The sequence below is a fragment of the Carassius auratus genome, chromosome 10, assembly GCF_003368295.1.
Source record: "Carassius auratus strain Wakin chromosome 10, ASM336829v1, whole genome shotgun sequence".
Taxonomy (NCBI): domain Eukaryota; kingdom Metazoa; phylum Chordata; class Actinopteri; order Cypriniformes; family Cyprinidae; genus Carassius; species Carassius auratus.
The window spans coordinates 21,524,277-21,539,917 of record NC_039252.1 but is presented as its reverse complement, the minus strand read 5'-3'; the positions used below and the strand labels follow the sequence as shown (position 1 = coordinate 21,539,917).

General features: G+C 35.3%; 3 protein-coding genes across 3 annotated transcripts; 1 reads left to right on the top strand and 2 right to left on the bottom strand.

The window, feature by feature from the left end:
* Positions 1 to 143: 143 nt before the first annotated feature.
* sec14l7 (SEC14-like lipid binding 7) lies at positions 144 to 8,012 on the bottom strand. Its single transcript, XM_026274450.1, has 12 exons — positions 7,879 to 8,012; positions 7,158 to 7,233; positions 6,185 to 6,228; positions 5,894 to 5,956; positions 5,617 to 5,805; positions 4,483 to 4,578; positions 2,336 to 2,396; positions 2,155 to 2,238; positions 1,936 to 2,042; positions 1,375 to 1,514; positions 1,064 to 1,233; positions 144 to 797 (listed from the first exon to the last, which is right to left on the bottom strand). The coding sequence occupies exons 1-12, from the start codon at positions 7,930 to 7,932 to the stop codon at positions 694 to 696; spliced, it is 1,188 nt and encodes a 395-aa protein (XP_026130235.1). The 5' UTR covers positions 7,933 to 8,012; the 3' UTR covers positions 144 to 693.
* Positions 8,013 to 8,716: 704 nt separating this feature from the next.
* Positions 8,717 to 11,344, top strand: LOC113110331 (tubulin alpha chain-like). Its single transcript, XM_026274449.1, has one exon. The coding sequence runs from the start codon at positions 9,824 to 9,826 to the stop codon at positions 10,208 to 10,210; it is 387 nt and encodes a 128-aa protein (XP_026130234.1). The 5' UTR covers positions 8,717 to 9,823; the 3' UTR covers positions 10,211 to 11,344.
* On the bottom strand, positions 10,265 to 14,984 carry vps37bb (VPS37B subunit of ESCRT-I b). The gene is made up of 4 exons (XM_026274448.1): positions 14,796 to 14,984; positions 13,655 to 13,826; positions 12,001 to 12,071; positions 10,265 to 11,921 (listed from the first exon to the last, which is right to left on the bottom strand). The coding sequence occupies exons 1-4, from the start codon at positions 14,898 to 14,900 to the stop codon at positions 11,520 to 11,522; spliced, it is 750 nt and encodes a 249-aa protein (XP_026130233.1). The 5' UTR covers positions 14,901 to 14,984; the 3' UTR covers positions 10,265 to 11,519.
* Positions 14,985 to 15,641: the final 657 nt, after the last annotated feature.

The following is a 15,641-nucleotide window of genomic DNA, read 5'->3' as shown; positions in this document are numbered from 1 at the left end:
CTTTAGGTTTGTTGGTTGTGGAAGCGTGTAAACTCAATGTCATTGTGTTTATTGACCATCACTGCATTTTGTCATCTGTAAAATGCGATGCAAGTGCGTCCTCTAGTGATACAAATAAACATAAACTCATCAACAGTTTTTTCATGAAGTGTTTTCTTAAATGCATTTTATTCTTAAATTAGCGCGTAATTATGTGCACTTTAAAAACATTCTCCAAATTGAATATTACAAAGATTGATATAATCTTTCTATAACTGAAGCATTTACTCATTACAAACACTCACATGGGTAAGCTGCATTATAATTACTGATTCAATGTTATATATATTGAGAGATATTCTCAATAGCCTATATTCACAATTATTTCACATCTACTGATCAAATATTTAATACTTTATGAGTCCACACTGCTTTCATTTGTCATACACAATTATAAAAACAAAATCCTGGAAATGGTTCATACAACACCCTTAAGGAACTCCTTGTGTACAATCACTTTTCATAATTATCTATAGTAATTTGCTGATAGAGAGAATAATTATATAAAAACTTTGAAATAAACAAAAACACTTTATTTTTTCTCTCTCTTGTTGAACATAGTGTGTTCAAAGTCCATGATGTAAGGACTTGGGTAGGCCTAATCTTATCTTATGCTAATGGGTATATGATGTAAAGTCTAATTCCAGTCAAGTTTTATGCCTGTTTTTCTGTTTGTCCTTCAGGTAGAAGCACATCCACAGTGAAGCTGACCTTCTTTGAATGTAGCACACTGTAAGTGTTGTCAAACCAAACCACATCTACAGAGCAAAAGACATTGTTATCAGCATTAATAATAATAAATTATTAGAAAAGCACCAAAAAATAAGCTTGATTATGTAATAAAACCTTTTTATCTCACAAGTCAGATTTTTCTTCTCTTTTTTTCCAGAATTGGGATTTTTTTTCATCTCACAAGTCAGATTTTATATTTCGCAATTCTCAATATTTAGAGAAAAAAAGTCTTAATTGTAAGATAAAAAGACTTCCATGGTGGAAACAAGCTTCAAACTTAAAACAAACGTACAGATTCCCGGCTCCTCGCAGGTGTAGGACCCATCTTCTGGAACGAGGTGGGAATTGTAACGTTCGGTCGGCAGTATTGCCTGCATGGCTTCTACTTTTTTAGTCTCATTCCCTTTCGTCTTCAGGAAAAGTCCAAAACCGATATCAGACCCCTCGCTCGCAAACTGCCATCTAGATTAAGAAAAAACTGTGTGTTAACCACAAAAAAAAAAAAAAAAAAAAATTGAATAGTAGCGTATATATGGAATATATTGCATGCTGTTTTGCTAAACAATTATGCATAACAACTAGCACTTAACATGTGATACTTACCTTAGTACGCAGTTTGGAAAGAGCACCTCATAATCTAGCTGGTATGATGAGCCACGGCTAATAGTGATGCACTGGTCATACTTCATTTTGATAGAGTCGCGCACATAGTAAGACTTCGGCACTACACCACCATAACATAACTGAGAGGAAGATGTCAGACGAGTAAAGGCAACTAACAAAATATTGGTAGTTTGAATAGACTAGCATTCAAAAGTTTGGGGTCGGTAAGACTTTTGAATGTATTTGGAAACTATAATAAAATACAGTAAAAACAATAATATTGGGAAATGTTATTACTATTTAAAATAGCCGTTTTCTACTTGAAAATATTTCAAAATGAAATGTATTCCTATAATGCAAAGCTGAATTTCCAGCATCATTGCTGCACTCTTTAGTGTCAAATGATCCTTCAGAAATCATTCCAATATTCTGATTTGCTGCTTATTATCAATGTGGAAAACTTTTTTTCATGTAAACTATGATACACTTCAACTGTAATCTTACTGAGCCCAAACCAGAACAGTAAGGTATGTTATTCTCCTGTTCACTAGTAAACCGCACCATGGTTTTACAGAGAGGGTCTCCATCAGGATCAGTCATGGATCCCCCATATACCGCAGGTAACTGATCTGCATCCACATAGCTCCTCAGCACCTCTTTCCAGTTGGCTTGAAGGTGGAGAACACAAGAGAAACTGTCATTCATGCAGGTTGGTTACACACCAAAGTCAACAGAACTGTGATGTTATCCTTAACAAAGAGCCCCAATGAGACAACTTACAACCCAGCACAGCAATCTTCTGCCGTGTTTCCTCACGCAAGAAGTGTTTGACCAAGTTATATGCAATAGGGAAGAGTTTAGGGGCTGTAGAAAGAAGAATTTATCATTAAAAGCATTCAAAACTGGTTATTATCGAACAATATTATGCTGATGTGATTTCACTGGTGCAACGATTACTCACCTTTGATTAAAAGCACCTTTTTTAGGCTTTCTGGATAGTTCTCTTCAAACATGGTCAGAATCTGCAGGGGAAAAATACCATAATATAACAATCTTCAATGTCATATTTAAATTGAGATTTGAAGAAGGACTTTAAAAAATATGTTACAAATGAATATTTCACCCCAAAATTAAAACTTGCTGACAGTTTACTCACCCATGAATCATTCAAAATGTAGGTGAGTTTGTTTATTCCTCATATAAGATGTAAAGAAATGTAGCATTACATCACTTGCTCACCAATGGATGCTCTGTAGTGAATGGGTGCCGTCAGAATGAGAGTCACTCATCACAGACATCACAGTTATACACAAGTAATCCACACCACTCCAGTCCATCGATTAATATCTATTGAAGTGAAAGGCTTGCAAATTTATCATTATATAGATCAGTGGTTTTCAACCTGTGGTCCGCATTGCAGGTGGGCCGCCAATTATTTTCTGTTCATTTCCAGTCCATTCTAGGGCTGTGCGATTAAAAGAAAACGTCCTAAAATCACGATTTGAGCGTGCGCCTATGCCTAACTCCAGGTTCACACACTGCATGTGATGCGCCTTTTTTCTGAGCCAATGTTGACGGATCAGAGCGTTCTCACTGCGGTAAAAGGCTAGAAATAAAAACGTGCGAAAATAATTCATGTCTAACACATGAGCATAGAGTGAATTTGTTAGAGAACAGGATGCAGTTTAAGTGAGAGGAGACACGTTTTAAGTGTGCACACTCTCTCCTCGCAAAACAGCGTGTATCTGAGCAAGCAAGACCGGTTTTGTGACAGAGCAAAGGAAATCTGCTGCGAACAGAGAGATTCGCACTCGTGCATTATTTTAATGTGCTTTCGCGTTATATTTATGCACTCTCACTGCTGACCGCATACACATACTGTATACACACTGCAAACACCTGAGGCACCGCTACAATTAATGAGCTCTATGAACAATGCATGGCAAAAAAGAAAAAAAAAGTCCCTGTATACAGGATTTTTTTTATTTTTTATTTTTTTGCCACAAGTCTATACATTTTTTTTACATCTTCACTATAATGATAATTTTGACTTATGTCTGTTCTAGAGATGTTACAACTTTTTGATAAAGCTCTGATTGGTTTTCTTTTGGAAATATGTTTCAAATTAATCCTGAATGCATTTATGACTGTAAAAGCACAATTGTAAAATTGATCAAAAAAATCGCGATAGTTTTTTTTTTTTTTTTTTTTTTTGTCCATATCGCACAGCCCTAGTTTATTCAATAAATATAGTTTAAAATCTAGCTTCTGAGTACTAAGTTATTAACCCAACAATAGCGGGGTCAGTTAATTTTTTTTCAGTGGGCCGCGCAAACATATGTGTTTGGTTGTGTGGGCCGCGAGTTGAAAAAGGTTGGGAACCACTGATATAGATATTTTTTAACTGTAAACCATCAAATCTGGACAAAATATAAGTCCTTCCTCCAGTAAAAAAGTCCCCTGTAGTCCTCTCAGATCAAAATCCACTCTTCATTTGTTGAACTGTTCTGGAACATTTTTGCTTGTAAACTGTGCTTGATCTGTGCATATTTCTCTCCTGATTCAGATGAGATTATATTTTTTTTACTGGAGATAGCAACATTATAAATATCGGACTTGTAATTTAGTCAATAAAACACAGTTTTTCTCTTCGCAAGATGTTAATTGATGTACTGGAGAGGTGTGGATTGCTTGTGGATTATTGTGATGTTTTTATCAGCTGTTTGGACTCTCATTTTGACGGCACCCATTCACTGCAGAGGATCCACTGGTGAGCAAGTGATGAAATGCAACATTTCTCCAAATCTGTTACAATGAATAAACAAATTCAAGTCCATCCTGGATGTGCGAGTGAGTAAAATGTTCATTTTTGGGTGAACTATTTATAAAAGAAAATAACTTGTGATAAATTTCTTATTCATTTATATAATGTATTTACTGACTGGCAAATAAGAAGAAAGATTTAAGCTCACACACCAAAGCTTAATATGTATGAGCAAGTTGCTAGGTCACAGTAAAATACAAACAATTATACAAAATTATATTAAAAGTTGAATTATTATTGGACCTCAAAAGGACTAAGCTGTAGTAAAAGCATCATTTTCCTACCTCACCATACATCTCAACGGCAGGCTTCCAAAGATGCTTCATGCCAAGCCCCTCACAGTCATAAATGATGGTGATTGATTCAATATACTTGCCAAGCTGATGAATAAGATCACCCAAAAACAATAAAGAATAAAAAAACACAGACATGATCCTGAACACTGCAGATGAGAAGCAGATTTGAATGTTCAAATAATAAAATATCACATCACACTCATTACACTTTTAAAAATTAAGGTTCCAAAAGAGCAGCAATGCCATAAAAGAAACGTTTTTGTGAACCTTTCAGTGAACAGTTCTTAAATGAAATATATATATTTATGGATGGTAAATCTTCTTCCCACATGGAAAAAAACCTATATAAACATACAGTATATGTTTCAATATAGGTTTTGATATTGGTTTTTAATATATGTGACATATATAAAATTGGCCGTTTTCCTATATAATATATATATATATATATATATATATATATATATATATATATATATGCACCTATATGTGTATATATATGAATGTATATATGCACCTATATGTTCACCTATAATAGTAAAAATAAAATCCATAGCTGCTAGGCAATATAAATAAAAGTCCAAAATGTAGAAATGTACATTATTTATTTACTCAAGATCAATCAAATAGTACAAAAAATATATATATAGTACAAGAACAAAATAAGACAAAAACCTGCTAGGCAACATAAATAAAAGTCCAAAATATAGAAATGCACATTATGTATTTACAAGAACAATCAAATAGTACAAGAACAAAAATAAGACAAAAAACTGAACAGAAAAAAAAAAACATGATCTTGTTGCTCTTCTCAGCTCTGTGAGCTTTGAATTAATAGATGTGCCTATCTGTATAGGACTTATATGTATAGGGCTTATATGTGGATATGAAGAAGCAATATAGGAGACCTATATTTCCTGTATATGCACATATATGCACTTCACTTTTGCCTATATGTGGCATATATATGCATATAGGTTTCATATATGCGCATATATCCACATATAGGTTCTTTCCATGTGGGTTGATGGATCTACAGATGCCAGAACCTTTATTTTTTAGAGTGCAGAAAACAAAGTCTGTGTATTCTTAGTAATTTGGTCTTTATTTGACAGACTGTACCTTTTTAGACTGCTTCTCACACTCTCGTCGTAGAAGTTCAGCATCTCTGACTTTGGTCCTCAGGCAGTCTTGTTTGCTAGCTGACAGTAAAAGGCCCTTTGGATCAAGAGGGCCAATGATATCGTACCAGATAGGACTTCCTTCACGATCATAGCCACAGAATCCGCCTGCCACATAGCGCTCAATGACCTGGACGGAGAAAAACGACATAAGTTTGATAGCAAGGCAATTTTCACTTTGAGATCATGATAAAAACATGAAAACTGTCCTGACATACCTCAGGTGGCTTCCAGTCGTCAATGATGGTGTCTACTTTCATATGCTTGCGAAACTCCAGATGCTGGAGTACAAAGATGTTGATATATGTAAGGCAAATTCTGGTTTGCTACATGCATTATTCAAAGTGGCTGTATTACAGAAATCCTATCTTATATTATATTAAAAAAAATTCCTAAGTGAAATATTCATGGTAGCTATACAAATACGATAGGATTTTGAGTTAGATGTTTCTGTAATTCAGCCACAGGTGTTTAAAGCGCTTGTAAATTCATTTAAGCTGTGATATTACCTTTCTAATCATCGCCTCAGATTTTGGGACATTGAAGCTTCTAGCTGCGAACAAGATATAAAAGCAAACTTAAAATGCTTTTTATATAATTTACACTAAAACAATTAGAAACTTGTGCTACTTGTAGAAATTACTAGAAAATATCACAAATAATTACAAAGAACACTTTGAAATAAATATGACATTTTGAGCTAGAATGATGTTTATATATATATATATATATATATATATATATATATATATATATATATATAATTTTTCTTTCATTTACAACTTCTAAAAATCTTTTTTAAAGTAAACTGCACTACTCTACAGTCCTGATTCTTTTATTTAAATGCAAAATAGGAAAATGTCAGATTTCTCTGCTGCTCTTTCCCAGATGAATCACAATTAAAGGCTGAATGCAGATGAGGAGGACTTTAGGATATTATACAATAATGTAGTGCAAAGGGTGAGAGCAAATAATTCTGGAACGGTCAAAAATCACAGGTGAAGGGAGATAAACACTGACGCATACATTCACAAGAATGTCACCTTGAACTTCTCTCTCAAAACGTAAAGTCAACAGATGGTTGTGATGTTCTGCCTCAACATACAATATTGATTTCTAGATAAAACTGGTTAAGATGAAGCAATCGGACATGCAAAAGCTAAAAACATCTCAGAAATAACTTTTTTGTTTCGTGGAAGAGTACTTGCATATATTGTCCTCCCTATACACGCAAGTGTTTGCTTAGGATTACTGTAGATCTGGCAGTCTGTTAATCTACACACGGGTTCATGGGGTCAAAAGGTCACCCATAGATAGCCTTGACCATGCAGTCAGAGTCAGAGATAATTTAATGGCAAAAACTTTAGCAGGCTTCCACTACATTCATGCAAAAGTTACCTGAAATCAAATTCCCAGATAAGGACAGTTTCTGAGAACCATACTCTGATGTTTTTATTATTACAATTTTAAATCCATTCTCACCCCTGAGCCACCGGAGCAGATAATGGTCAGTCTGATTGGGCAGTTGATCCAACACATCTGCTATTTTCTCCCGAAACTAATTAAACAAATTGCATTAAAATATATCAACAAATCTTTGACAGGAATATGGTTAACTCTGAAGATTAGTTTTGCATGCTTTATTACATATTAATATAAGGTCATACCACCGTTCAAAGTCTGGGGTCTTTATGTTTTTGAGAAAGAAAAAAAAAGTCTCAGAGCTAAAGTTAAAACAGTGATGTGAAATATTATTATAATTTAACTTTCAGCACCGTTACTCAATCTTAAGTGTCACGTGATCCTTCAGAAATCATTCTAATGTGCTGATTTGCAGCTCAAGTATCATTTATTATTATTAGTTGTGATTCTTGCCATAATATTCTTGAATTCTTTAATGACCAGAACGACCAAAACAACAGCATGTATCTGAAATACAAATCTTATGTAATTTTATTTATATCTTTACTGTCACTTTTGATAAACTGAATAAATTTTTGCTGAATAAAATTATTCATTTCTATAAATAAATAAACTGACTGACCCCAAACCTCAGAACGGTCGTGTGTATCGTATTTTATATTAAAACTGATTTGTTAACAGTTATGAGTCTTAAACGAAACTATGAATGACACTCAGATTACATCAAGATATCCTGAAAAATCAGGAATAAAATAAAAAGAAATGTTCTGCATTTACTTGCCTGTGCTAAAGCCCCAGTTTGTTTGGGACTGAGGTCTCCTACTCGTCCGCTCATGTTGACAGCATCACACACACATCAGCTTGGAGTTCACGCGCTCATGCAGCTGATATTTATACTCGCTCACGAGAGCCGCGCGCGCTGATGTGAAGACCAGGCACGCGTAGCCAAGACAATGAATGAAACATACAGCGTCATTCTGAAACGATGCATGACAACGAATCTTTGATATTGTTCTGTAACCATGTACTACAATAGTTGTTTACATCCGTGAAATATCCTACAGACGATTAACGTACCCCCCTTTCTTTCTTGCATTTTATTTATAAACATATATCTACAATTTGTCAGTACTGGTAAACACATCTGCAAAATATTTCGATTTATATTAATCATAACTTAAATGTCCTTTATATTAGGATTATATTCAAACATTTAATATGTGTACAAATAATAATGCTCCAACAAGTGATTGCATTTACAATTATTTGCATGTCAAAATACCATAGTACAGTTAGTGTAACTATAAATCATAATTAAAATAGTGTAAGAATCGTATTTTTAATGTGTAATGACTAATATCAACTTACGAACGTAAAAGTAATGGTATTTTGAAAGAAACATACAATGAAGATTGATTAATTGACCATGTACTTTATTAATAAATGGTTTGGGTCTTTTTGAAAGACATGGTTGTGCAAATTACTCTATTGTATTAACCATTTTCTTGCTAGGCCTCTGAAAATGTTTCACTTTTCTGGTGACATCATCAAGCCCTCTCATTTTTCATTTTAACACTTCCTGTCATAAAAAAAAAACTCAAACAGAGACCCTTTTCGCCTTCTCAGAAATATTGTTTTATTTTTTATCTATGATTTTATTCCAGCTTTATTTCAGTTAACAAAACATGTATTAATAGTTTTAGTTGTGGACTGTAGCCCTGTGCCATGCGTGTGTGTGTTTTTTTTAGCATTATTTTTTCCCATTCAGATGAGGTTCGATCTGGAACATACAGACAGCTGTTTCACCTAAGATAGGAAAGTTTTCTTGCAATTATGTTTTTACAGATTTATTAATAGTTTGTACCTTTTTTTAAGTTTAGTGTATCCAGTGCACTGGACTACAAGGATTCCTCATCTTCCACAGCTTTGCTGGTGGAACTGGTTCGGGCTTAGCTTCACTGTTGATGGAGAGGCTGTACGTTGACCAAGGCAAGAAAGCCAAGCTTGAGTTTGCTCTCAGCCCTGCACCTCAGATACCACATTTTTATTCAGTTCCCTTCACTTTAAAATCGAGATGAAAAAGAAATAGCGAAATATGTTTTCTTGTGTGTTGTGATCTACAGCTAAGAAGAACTGATCATTGACAAGGGGAACATTTTGGGTGGTTAATTTGCATAATCCATTGGCACATGTGAATGTAAAGGGTGGAGTTCAAGCAAACTAAATGACTGGAAAAGACTGGCAGTACATTGCCAGAGAGAAGTCCGTTATTAGACCTGAGGACTGAGGTATGACAGTTTGATTCAAAGTTACAAGGATGACATTTAAAAAAAAAATCTAGCAAATGCACAAACAAAATTGATTAGAAAATAGATTTTCATGTCATGCTGACGTTAACAAGAATGTTTATAATCACTTGGTCCTTTCTGCTATCGTTCAGTCACTTTATACAGAGACATTTCTCATTTTGAAATCATAAATGAAAGATATTATAAAATGGGAAAGATCTTGGAAGCCACCTGTAACACACTCAAGATCCACTAAATTTCAGTCCAGTGGATTGCGAAAAACATTGCAAGTACTTCAAACTGTTTTCTGTTTTTTCAGGTTTCTACCAGAGTGGTAGAGCCCTACAATTCTATTCTGACCACACACACCACCCTCGAGGCCACCGATAAGGCCATCTATGATATCTGCCAAAATAACCTGGACATAGAGTGGCCTACATGCACCAACCTCATCCACCTCATTGGTCAGATCGTATCATCGATATTTGCCTCCCAGCATTCGACGGAGCTCTCAATGTTGATCTGACAGAGTTCCAAACCAACCGCTTTCGTTCTCAAGTTGGTATCAACTACCAGTTGCCGACTGTGGTTCCAGGAGGCAAGCTGGCCAAAGTTCAAAGGGCAGTCTGCATGTTGAGCAACACCACAGCCATCGCTGAGGCCTGGGCACGTCTGGATCACAAGTTTGATCCAATGGAGAAGGTATGGAGGAGGGTGAGTTTACAGAGGCCCGTGAAGATTAAGTTGCTCCACGAGAAAGATTACGAAGAGGTGGGAGTCGACACTCCCGAAGGAGAAGGTGAAGAGGGAGAAGAAGAAATATGAGATTACTTTTTTAGGTTCTTAATATGGCAATAAATATAGACATTTAACTTTTGGTAGTCTTTTAGGCATTTATTAATCAGCATTAAAAAAAAAAAAAAAGTCACAGAGAGTCACTAATCAAACAGCTACAATGTACAGTACTTTACATAAGGAGTGTTACAGGTTACCAATACTACAGATAAAACAGTTCAGAAGGATTCTGCACCATTAATGTCTTCAGAAACAGAAAGTTGTAGATGGCTTCGAAGATTTATCAAAGCACAGCGACGGTGTGATTAAATGCTTTCTTCATCACTTTTTTTGTTGCTTCTATTGCAAGGCACATTTGATTTCTTTTAACCTGTACTTACATCAGTATACAGTGAGTGACTTTACTCTCTAACTTCACAGATTTGCATAATAACATCCTTCATATAAAAGTGCACAAGAACGGTCACAACTCAGCATGACAGTTCTTACTTCAAAGTACCTGCACTTCTCTGCATCAGTGCCAAAATAGTTTGCTTTACGTATCTGTAATGTTGTAAACAGTGTTCTAATTGTTTTAATAATATATTTTTTTTATATTATTTTGAATATGGTAGCCGTTTAAGGATAGTTTGATTCAGTTTAGGATAATTAAACTGTTTACTAAAGTCTTTCTACAGCAGACTTACTGTCAGGCTGGTCTGTTAATGCCACATTTCATTTCATGTTTAAATGAAATCCAAATGAAGTCCAACAAAGCCACTATATTCAAAACCACTTGACGGAGCGCTCATGGAACAGTTGGAGTGCATCTTTGGTCAGTTTTTAACCCAGAAGTTCAAAATGCCAATATTGTCTGTTGTGGTTACAGGTTTCCACACGGAATATAAAAGTACACAGTAAAGTTGTCTTACATGTGCATAAGGACCTATCTGAACATTTTCAGTTCAACTAGGATATTTACGTAAGAAATGCAATACCCCCCATTGTTTAGAAGTCATTTACATTACTTTTCTGATTAAAACTTTTGATTCTGAATGCTAATCTTGATGCATCTAACAGCACTTTAGGTTATGCAAACAAACGGAAATTAATATGTTGTTAACCGACAGCCAGGTTCACAAGAGCTTTCTGCATTTTCTGCATTGAACATGTGAAAAAAAAAAAGTTCATGCCAAGATACAATACACATAAGTGTCACAGAATGAGCCAAAATCTGCTGAACATCTGAATTCTTCATGGACCTGCAGAAACCCAAACCTGTTACGATCAAAGTGCATCTAAAGAAAAAGGTGGAAAATGACATTTCACATTCTAGTGGAAATGTTGAGGCAGAAGAACATCATTGTATTATAAAACCTGCCCGCGGGGGAAGACCAGCACCGGGCTCTTGAGGAAGTGCTTGTGGGTGTGGACATGAATATGATGGCACCGTGTTGGGCAGAGGAGCACTGGTGCTCTGAGGGTTGTAAGGCATAGCTGATGCTTGAGATGTTGGTGCTGGTCTTACGTGAGCTGGAGATCCATTAGCTAGCCTTTGGAAAGGTGCGCTGGAGTTATGGGTCTCCTGAGGTTGTGAAGGATCAGTAGAGGAACCCTGAGGAAGATGAACCCCCTTCAGCACCATCTCCCGGAGCTTATCGATCTTCACACGCCTCAGATGTGCCAGCGTCCTCTTGCTCTGGTAGTCATCAATAAAGCTGTCCAGGGGCAAGGACCCGTCCAAGAATGAATCGGCCATGTTCTACAAAACACATGGGAGAATCTTAACATTGTGTAAAATGTGTCTTGTGGATTTCTGAAAATACGGAAAATGTTGTTACCTCTGTTTCTTCTTCGATCTTGGCTCCCTCGGTTTGCAAAAGAGCCAACAATGTGTCAAGTGAACTGTTACCTGAAAAAAAGATCCAATTTAAAAAAAAAACAATTACATGCAAAATAACTTCAATGTTTCATCAGCTGTACTACATTAGCAGTTAGAAAGACACGTTAATAGACATTAATTTCTAATTGGACAGTTGATGGGTCATCGAGGATAAGTTAAAGGAACAGTTCACCCAAAAATTTAAATTTGCTGGAAAAGTGCTCACCCTCAGGCCACTGAAGATGTAGATCAGATTGTTTCTTCATCAGAACACATTTGGAGAAATGTAGCATTACTTCACTTGCTCACCAATGGATCCTCTGCAGTGAATGGGTGCCGTCAGAATGAGAGCGAATGAAACATCACAATAATCCACACGACTCCAATCAGTTATTGTCTTAATGATGGAATGAATTTATAATGGATTTGTTTATTACAAATGCAAAGTTTTTTGTTTTACAAGACATCGATGGACTGGAGTGGTGTGGATTACTTGTGGATTATTTTGATGTTTTTATCAGCTGTTTGGACTCTCATTCTGACGGCACCCATTCACTGCAGAGGATCCATTGGTGAGCACGTGATGTACTGTCTGCTACATTTCTCCAAATCTGATAAAGAAACAAACTCATCTACATCTTGATCTTGGATTGTCTGATTGCAAGTAAATCTTATGAAAAGGTACATTTTGGGTGAATTATTTCTTTAAAAATGTGAGACAGTGCTGTGAGCATTTTGCATTGCTTTTATAAAAATGCTGTACCGGACAGTCACCAAACAGAGCCATGAAGAGCATAGGTCTGATAATAGAGGGAGTGTTTTACAGTGTGGATAACTTTACATCAGTGTAGAATTTCTTTGTGAAATTATTCAAGCAGTCTTTGTATCAGTGTAATTCTAAGCTGTCTGCTGTATCCTACTGACCCTGATAAACTCACTTTTAAAATCTAAATCATTACGCTGACAACACAAGATAAAAGGTGTCTTAAAATAAAACTGGATAAATATAGAGCACAAAATACAGCCCTTTAACACTGATATTTGTGTGCAGATTTGACCTGGGATGATCAGTACCAGCTGAAGCTGAAATAAAGAGGAAGCATTATGTGACCAAACAGGTTCACCAGGATGTGTTATTGTTTAGACCAAAGAAGGAAGGCAAAGAAGGTTTAGATAAAAGAAAGATGTGCTTTTTCGTGGTCCTGTTTACACTAGAATATTTACATAGTTTAAATAGTGCAAAGTATTTGGATACTCAGGTCATGCTTGTGTTTTAGTGATTTTATTTCCAGGCTGAATGGTTTCTAATGGTATTGTTTTCATGTTGATGTTCTCTCTACAGTCCTCATACCTTTCATACACAAGTATTTGCATTGCTTTGACTATCTCTGTAGATCCTGCCTTCTCGCATGCCACGATTGGTTGATTATGTACAATGCCTGCATGCTATTGGTCAAACTACTTTTCAGTCATTAGCTTCAGCAAGTATGAAACCAATAGAAAAACTAAGGCAAAACCCGGACACCGCTTGATCTATTGGTTTCTCATTTGAAAAGTCAACAAACATTTGTTGAATGGTTTGAGAGTGTGAGTGAGCGGAGTTCATATCTGACCTAGCGTGGACCTGCGGAGCTGGTAGGACTCGTGCAGATCTTGTAAACAGCAGTAGCGTTTGGTCAGCTGGATCTTCTGATGGTCCAGTTCAGGCTGCAGGTTGAGGTTCTGCTCCGCCAGGCTGCGGTTACTGGCGATCGTCAGCTCTTTATTCTGCTGCATGTCCTGCATCTGTGACAGCAACAGCGCAGAGTCACATCTTTTCGACTACTCAGCAATGCAAAGCAAGATTATATACAAAGCCCATGCACAATAAGACATGGAAATACCAATACTACGTACAGATAAAACAATTCAGAAGGATTCTGCACCATTAATGTTTTCAGAAACAGAAAGTTCTAGATGGCTTTGAAGATTTATCAAAGCACAGCGGCGGAGTGATTAAATGCTTTCTTCATTAATCATCACTTTTTACAAATTAACAAACAAAATAATCTAAAAGGACCTAAAATAATTTAATAAAATGTACTGTTTAAGATAGTAAAAAAATGTTATATATTTTATATATTGTTTTATATAACAATTATTTAATATATAACAATCATATATATATATATATATATATATATATAGGCCACAAATATTATATTTATATAGACAAAAAGTATAAATATAGCTAAAGAAAATCTATTCACTTAATATTAAATTAAATTATTTTATAAGAGAACAATATAACGTTTACACATATATGATTGATTGTAAATGTTTATCATTAAAATGAATACAATAAATAATTTTCATATTGTATAATAATTTGGATAATAATACAAACATTTTACACTTTGACATTTTTAGACAAAAAATGAAACGAAAGTCGTGGAAAAAAATACAAGAAACGCTAATAATAAGTCAGATTAAGGTATTATCAGCATTGTCATACCAAAGAAACGGAATGTTTGATTGACAGAAGCAGACCGTTCGTAATAACCAGTCTACATATCACTCTCTTTCTGTCTTTATTTTACAAGGTCAGTTCATACTGCCTTCATTCTTCACTCCTTCAGTCAACAACACTTCCCAAAAAATCAATACTGCTGTAGTCTCAGTCCCAGAATCCAACAAAATAACGCGAAACACGAAAGCTCGAGCAGTTGTAACTGATCATATGACCATAACATCATATTCCGGGATTAAACCCACCTCCTCCATCTCCCGGACCATTCCCCGGAGCTTGTCATCGTCCTCCAGCAGTTCGTTCAGCTGTGTGGAAGAGTACGACTGCAGTCTGTTCTCGAAGCCGGACATTTCTCCCGTGGCTTTGTTATTGTGTCTCTCCGCTCCGCCGCCGCAGGGAAGCCTCTTGAGTTGCTCCTCGACCGGAAGTCGAGTGATTCCTGTCAAATCAGCGCGTGTGAATGAACGTGACGTCACGTGCGTGGACGTGCGAGCGACGTCAATAGGACATTAATGGCGAAGGATTTAGGAAACAGTTTTTACGTAAACATATAATTTGATTAACATCTTTACAGTATATTTCGGTTAATATTAACGTTCCTATTATTTGTAATTAATGTATTAATAATTTATTATTTAGTATATGATTGTTTTTAATTAAAATAATCACTGGTGGTTTATTAAAAACACTATTTAGCTTTTATTTGCTTTATTTGTATTTCAGTAGAAAATAATGTAAATTTCTTATTTATTGCAAAGGCTACAATAAATCCATCACTGTAAATACAGTTTCCGCCACAAAAAACTGTAGTTACTAATAAACAAATATGAGATCACCATCTTAAAATATTTGTCATTGTATTAAATTCCCTTTTGATGTCAAGTGTGGCTAATATAATACTGTGATATTTTAATACATAGCATTCAGTGATATTTTAATGTCACTATTATAGCTTTTGTTAATATTTTGACCAGATTTATTTTAATATTTTCTGTTTTCACTGTAATTTTATTTAAAGTTCTAGAAATTTTATTGTGCTTTTCTATTTTTTAACTAATTATGTATTTAATGTTTTACACGGTACCAAGATA